The following is a 7,743-nucleotide window of genomic DNA, read 5'->3' on the forward strand; positions in this document are numbered from 1 at the left end:
AGTTCTAACTCACTATCTCCCGAGCTCAAACTCACAGCTGTACGCCCACGTTTGAAATCATTTAAGGGCAGTCTATGTAAGCAACTGTTAGGGAATCGGCCATTGGAGCGTCAACCTTAAATGTTGGTCAGTGGTGATTGAAGATAACTGACATTAGTAGCGGCGTGCAGCTCCAATGACTCTGCGAAGCACTAGCTGTTATCTCACATTCGCTCGACACATAACTACACTAACGCTTAGCTTCATATTTTCTTTGTCATATCATCACCCCACTCACAATCGTGTGCTTCAGTGAACAATGCTGCTAAAATTTGAAATGTAAAAATGTAAAATTTAAAATGTTAACGCAGCGAATAAAAGTAAATAATATTGCATTGTTCCATTTCTTTCATTGCGGGCAGATATTTTCACGCCCGAAAACACACGGCGCCGTGTAGACCACTCAGCCTACCGCAAACTTTTATGAAAATTTTTTTGAAATGGAAATTCGCAGTTTTATTTACTTACTTCACCTCGAGAGCTAGAGCTATAATTCCTGCCGCTAAGGGTGCTGAAGCCGACGTTCCAGTGTGTTTGATGGTACATGAGTTTCTTAGGTCTGTCGTGGCCTGTAACAGAACAAGTAATATAAATATCAAGCTGAATGTGCAGCACATGGGATATTATTTCTAATTTATTGCTGATCCTCCTTTAAGGGGGTGGTGTACAACATTTCAGCGTTCAGTCCGCAAGCCTCTGTGAATTTACTAACCACCACCACAATCTTCTGTGGCCACGTACAATTCTATACCTCTTATCTTTAAATCGTCAGAAACTGAGTCTAACCATCGTCGTCTTGATCTCCCTCTACTTCTCTTACCCACCATAACAGAGTCCATTATTCTCCTAGATAACCTATCCTCCTCAATTCGACTCAAATGATCCCACCACCGAAGCTTGTTCATGGGTAGAATTTCAATCATCAAGTTCATTCCGAACTTATTATCTATCTCCACATTCCGAATACTCTCCAGCCACTGTTCCCATCTGTTTGTACAAACGATCATTCCTGCTACTATCATGGCTATTACTTCTAACTTGTTGAATAAGTTTTGACACCCGCAAAGCAAATTTGGTCTCAAAACAGACCGATCTAAAGACAGTTTCGTCGGAGAGTTGATTTCCTTCTTAGAGAATACTGTTTTCCGCAAGTGAGAACTTACTGAATGAGCTTTGCTGCATGTTGGTTCGATCTCACTTGCTGTACTACCATCCAGGTAGAACACACATCCTAAATACTTGAAATTATCTACTGTTTCAGCTTTGTATCCCCAGTCTGACATTCAATTCTCTTGGATTTCTTACCTATTGACATCAATTTCATCTTGGAAAGGCTAATTCTTATACCATACCCATTGCAACATTTTTCAAGTTTCAAGATATACTGCATGCTCTCGGCACAATCTGCCATTAAGACCAAGTCACCAAACTTCTTACTACATTCCTACCTCATCGAATCCCTCCCTACCACTTAATACCTTTCAAGAGGTGATCCATGCAAACTACGAACAACAAAGGTGAAAGAATGTGGCATTGTCTAACCCCTGTCAGTACTTTAAACCAAGTACTCATTCTACCATCAATTATCACTGCAGCCAAATTGTCAACCTAAATGCCATTGATTGATTTTAATAATATGCCCGTAATCCCATAATTCCCAGTACGACGAACATCATTTTCCTCGGACTCTGTCATATGCCTTCTCGAGACCTACGGAACATAAATATGAATGTATATTCCTCTCGTAGCGGCTTTCAGTTACCTGGCGCATACTGAAAATCTGATCCTGACAGCCCCTGGTTTTCAGTGCACCCTCCATTCCAAAATGCCAGTGAACACCTTGGCTGATATGCTAACCAGTGAGGTACCTCGGTAGTTGTTGCAATCCTTGCTATTCCCTTTCCTTGTAGATAAGTGCAATTACTGCTTTTTTTTCAAATCAGAAGGTACCTCAGTAACACACTATGCTAATCTCATTACTCCATGAAGCTATTTCATCCCTGCCTTCTCACTATATTTCATACTTTCAGATCTAATGTCACCTATTCGTGCTGCTTTATGACAATGGAATTTATTTTCCATTCTTTCCACTTCATCAAGCGTATTTTGTAATAATTGTAACGAATGTTTTTATTTTGGTGTTCATTTTTAGAACTGTTTGTTATTTTGTTCAAACAGGATCTTTCTTTTGTTATTTGCCAATGATATATTTAGTTGACCTCATTTAATTGTGTGAAATATAATTGCTCCTGTTTTCTTTTGTTTATATTTTAAGGTATTTCGCTGAGACCTAAAACCTGTAATCTTCGTCTCTGTTACAGGGATAATGATTCTATTTATAGAAGAATACAGTCACGGATGCCGACGCGTTCACCATCTGTTCATTTTGTTTCAACTTAAGTGGGTGAAATTTGAACCTCAGAAGTAAAACTGGGAGAGCAATTTTCCATCATGTTAACAATGTTTCGATTAAGAAATAAGAACTGCAACATAGAACCTACAATCATCTGGTCGGAGTAGGCCCCGCTGGAGTAGGTGGCGGCAAACGTAGATGCACACCGCTCACCGTACCAGGGGAACTGGCCGTGCTGCGACGCGCTACCCACAGACAGTGTATACACACTGGCGATGTAGCCATCACAATTACAGTTGTCCCCTCGGGAGCCACCGTTCCCTGACGCCCATACGAAAATAGCGCCTTTTCCTCCCCTTCCCTGCAACATACAAAAGGATAAATGTTAGCTTAAACACAGTATGGAGAGAGACCAACACTTCAATAACACTGGAATGAAGAAGAAATCAACAGCATATTGAAAATTAGCTGTTCATTTTGCAAACAAGCTACTTCGGCGAATCATTGATAGAGTATGCGAATCACGTTCCTAAGTACGCGGATTCAATTCTAGCTAAAGTAACGAATTTTTGAAAGGTGGCCAAAATCTTGGCACGCCACGTTACTTTCGTTGGCATACTGCAGATCACTAGACATAATAATACGCTTTTGGTATTTTCCCGAGTCAGAAAACAAACTGAATTTACCTACGTTTCACAAAGAACTTTGCTCCGGGTCTTCAGAAGAAAATCTCGCCCGTTCTCGAGCAAGATTTCTCAAATAATAATTGAATCTCTTTCTTTTTAGAGAAGTCTTGTTCGTGAACAGACGATATTTTTTTCTCAAGATACGGATCAAATTTCTTTGCGATACCTGAAGAATTTCATTCTTTTTTCTGACACGTCAAAGGTCCAAAAGCTTGTTATCACGTCTACAATTACTGGTCGTGAAAGTCTCAATCTAAATAGAGATCTCTAGTCAATCACTCAGTGTCACCTAACAAAATTCAATTAACTCAGCCACAGGAAACCTTCTGAAAGATTCTGGTTTCTTTGTTAATCGGAATCTCGAAACTGGTGATCAAGCTCCCTAGATGGCACCACTCTAATAGGTGAATGTTGACCGTCTTGTGCACTAATTATTATAATAGATGTTATACAGTAATAACAATGGCGTGTGACGTCCAGAGAGGCCTGGAACAGGTCTTTTGAGTTGACGTCGTATATGCAACCTGCGTGTCTGTAAGAATGAATTTTAATGCTGAAGACGTCAAAACCACCCAGCCCCCAAGCCATAGGAATTAACTTATCTCCGATCTGGCGAAAATGGTACCTATTGGAACAAAGGCCAGCATTTAACCATGGAGCCGAACGTGGAATACATATTGATTTTAGCGTATGGTTTTTTGTTCCGCGATGGTACGAAGACATAATCGGTTCGCCTGGTTCAGTTTTTTTAATTTGACGCCCATAGGTGACCTCGAGTCTGGGTATGGCATGATGACAATGAAGTATGAAGAGGGTGAAATCCGGTGTGTGCAGACAGGCTACTCCCATTAAATAACACCAAGGGTTCTGCTGAAAGCTTAACCCGAGGGACGAATCACCATCAACAACGTCACATGCTTTCACTCCATATATGAACACTACAAAGAGGTTTGGAATTGAATCCAGGCTTTCGGCACGTTATATAGGGAACCTTACTACACGACGCCAATGCCAAGGTCAATTATTTCATATATATTTCAATAACAAAATATTTAGAAAAAAATAGTGGTGTTTTCTAAACAGTCAGTACGAGCAAATCTAACAATGAAAGGTAATATAGTAGAGCAAGTGTCATCCTTCAAATACTTGGGCACCATGCCGAATGACCAATGTGATTCCAAACGAGAAATAAAATCTAAAATAAAGCAGACAAGGAAAAAATTCATACCATGAAAAATTCCTTGTAAGGTCAGATCTCACTCTTCAGCTACGAGTCCGCATGATCCGCTGCTACATATTCCCTATTCTTTTATATGGATGTGAAAGCTGGACTCTGCACCCAAGCACATAAAAACGTACAGATGCCCTTGAAATGTATCTGTATTGCCGTCTCTTGAGTATACCATGGATATTGAAAATTTCAAATGTCCAGGTCCTTCACCATATGAAAAAGGAAAAACTGTTTCTTTTTATAAAACAAAGTAAAACACATACTTAGAGCATGTTATGAGGGGTGAGCGGTATCAATTATTTCAGCTAATTATTGAAAGAAGGATACAAGGGAAACGGTCGGTTGGTAGACGGAGAAATTCATGGTTAAAGTACGTTCGAAGATGACACAGGTGTATATCATAAGAAGCCTTTCATGTTGCATTGTGAAGATCAGATCTGGCTACGTGGATCACCAAACTCCGTATGGAGATGGCGTCTTAAGAAAATTAATCATTAATAGTTTTTCCCTTGAATTTGTACTCACGCAGATATGTATTTAAAAAGCAAACGCTTTATTGCGTTAATATTGCTGCAATGTTGGTTTTATGTCAATTGGCATATCTTTCAAGACTTTGGACAAACCACGCAGACAGTCCTTCTGTGGATATAAAAAGGCAGGTGGAGAGTGAGTGTCAGCCACTTTATTGAAAACTGCCCAACTCTGTTGTGACTGTCAGTAGGGAAAGTGGTCTGCCATTACAATGTAAACACCTCAACCAGTTCTTCACATGAGAAAGGACGTATGGCGACCTTCCTGTCGTGTTTCTCGAATAGAGCAAAGAACCATGCACTTTAACAAATCACTACTCACAACGTGTAAAATTCTTCACCTAGAATTCTGCATACAATATAGAATTCCGTAACGTAGCACGGTAACATCAACTAGTAGGATGAAATTTTAAAATATACAATTTCTCCTTCATTAACCATGAAACGAGCATTATACTAGCCGTGCCTTTCAATATATCTTAAAAATTAAAAGGAGAATTCGTTTGAGGATCCATCCAGCCTCCGGGAGGAATACTTAACAACTTTCCCTTTCTCCTCATTTCCTTCTGGCCTTTTCTCAGTCACCTCGATTAGGTACTTTCAATGGACTCACCCTACTTCTAAGGCCAGATGCCCTTTACATTTTCTTTCACTACATGTCCCACTTAAAATACAGCATGATATTAAGTATTCTCTATATTAACCGAATGTACCAGCTAAAAGCTTGCCAAATTTAAGCTTCGTCGGTGGTACCTTTTACCTGAAAATTCGCAGACAGGCATACATTCAGATTTCTTACTGCTGCCATTTTCCCTTCAATCACGGTTCTCGTAGGAATCTTTTGATATTCCGAGATGATACGTAGCCTATGTTCACCAAAATTATATTACCTTTGATATGGTGGAAGAAATTTCAAATGTGGTCCAGTAGTTTCTGAAATTAACTGTTACATACAAAGAAACTCAGAGTCTCTCTTTATAGATTAGTATAGGTTATCTTGATTGTTCTATTATTTTAACAAATATTTCCAAAAAGTGCAGTCGCATTTTTGTCAACTGTAGTAAAGGCGAGTACGCATTTCCCGGCCTTGTCACACCGTACCACTAGATGTCATCGCCGTCGCTGTTGGCTCTCCACTCAATGCACTTGATATACAAGTGTCCGGTATTGTCATAGAAAAGTATTCAGTCAAATTGTCTATTACAATAGTGCATTCTTCCGTCTTCCATCGGCTGCACATTTCGAATTTCTACACGTACCTTTTACTTTCCTTTGGACAACTTCAATTTCATAAATTTTAGCGCTTTGAGGACCGATCATGAAGGGAAGCTGTGAAGTGCGAGTCTATAAGGAGAATGCCGGTTTGCGTTTGAAAAATAGGACCCGTGTGAAAGTGATCTTAGCCAGAGGCGTAACGAATGTGCATTGCAGGCTCTGCAGGCCCTAACGTTACACTGCTGATCTTAACTGCCATAATAATAATGGCGTATGGCCTCCGGAGAGGCCCGGTGCGGGTCTTTTTCTCGCAGACAGCCTATTAGGCGACCTGAATATCTGTGAAGATGAGGGCCCTACCTAGAATGATTTCTAATGTTGAATACACCACACACACACACACACCCAGCCCCCGAGCCATTGGAATTAACCAGTTAAGGTTAAAATCCCCGACCCGGCCGGGAATCGAACCAGGAACCCTCTGGACCAAAGGTCAGCACGCATGGAGCCGGGCTTAACTGCGATTATAGTTTGTTGAAAAGTGTTGCCGTGGCGGAATTGAACACGTAAAGCGAGGTGGGTGATGCCGTGCTGCGTTCTTGTATGACAAAGTGTGTTATATTCGACCACAATGTTGTTTGCGTATGTGCCGGAATTATTGAGTTACAGCCGTTCCAATACCGCACAATTTACACTCTTAACTCACGGTAAGTAGAAACATCTTCCCGCAATAAAGAATGACGCGCGTTGTGACTGCTCCTGCGCTGAGGAAATAATTTCATCATCATCAGTTCATCATCAGTTTCATCAGGGACAATGGCTATCAATTAAGTAATACGTTGTTGCCCGCCATTAAGGATTTACGTAGCTAGTTCTCTTCCCTGTCTTTTGTATATTGTTTTTTCGTTTCGATGTTATCCAAATTCGTATGTTGGTCATCGCCAGTTGGTTCATTCCAAGCTATGTGTTATGTGTTAAAAACGAGTGTACACCGGTTATGCGCCGCCTCCCCCCCCCCTCTCGCATCGTCTCACATCATTATCATCCGCTGCTTTTTTTTACATACTTTCTTTCCATTCTTCAGCTCTGTTTTATTCTATCAGGGCGTCTTTCGTTGTGTTTCATTTTATTATTTCCCATTTCTTTCTTCTACCACATTCGTGCCTGATACATCTGATGTCCTCTCTGATACTTCTCATGCACACACGGTGTGATAGAACATCTTAATTCGTGCACGGCCGACTGGATCCCTCGCTACGCTCCCGACGCATCAAGTGGGCCGTAATTCGGGCTTAATGTTGTCGTCAGCTCCCGCTTGGAGCGCTGTGCCTGCATACAGCGAGCCACCTGGTGACGAACGAGCTTACCACTACAGGTTCAACAGTCGAGATTTTCTTCTGAAGGCGCGGAGCAAAGTTCTCTGTGAAACGTAAGGGTGTTTCACCTTGTTTTCCTGACTCGACATAAGCCCAAATGCCCATATTATGTCTACAAGTGCTGGCCGTGAAAGCATCAATGTTAATTCATCATCTGCTCATCATCAGCCATGATCGTTGAGGCATCAAGTCTGTATGAGGCAAAGCTTTTATCTTGGGCCGCGCAACATTACTGCCATGAGTCACCACTTGCATCGCAAATATCTAGGCGCGGTATGTAGGCCTATTCACTAGAGCGTGATTTTTTTTTGCA

At 41.0% G+C, this 7,743-nt stretch overlaps 1 protein-coding gene across 1 annotated transcript in view; it reads right to left on the reverse strand.

Annotated features, from left to right (window-relative positions):
- Positions 1-7,535, reverse strand: part of LOC136863426 (neuroendocrine convertase 1-like) — a 55,373-nt gene extending 47,838 nt beyond the window's left edge. Inside the window, exons 1-3 of the mRNA XM_067139839.2 lie at positions 7,422-7,535; positions 2,541-2,753; positions 508-608 (exon numbers count right to left, since the gene is read on the reverse strand). Coding sequence (XP_066995940.2) covers positions 508-608; positions 2,541-2,753; positions 7,422-7,535 — 428 coding nt within the window. The remainder of the gene's footprint in view (positions 1-507; positions 609-2,540; positions 2,754-7,421) is intronic.
- Between the last annotated feature and the right edge of the window lie 208 nt (positions 7,536-7,743).

This window comes from Anabrus simplex, chromosome 1, assembly GCF_040414725.1.
Source record: "Anabrus simplex isolate iqAnaSimp1 chromosome 1, ASM4041472v1, whole genome shotgun sequence".
NCBI classification, from domain to species: Eukaryota; Metazoa; Arthropoda; class Insecta; order Orthoptera; family Tettigoniidae; genus Anabrus; species Anabrus simplex.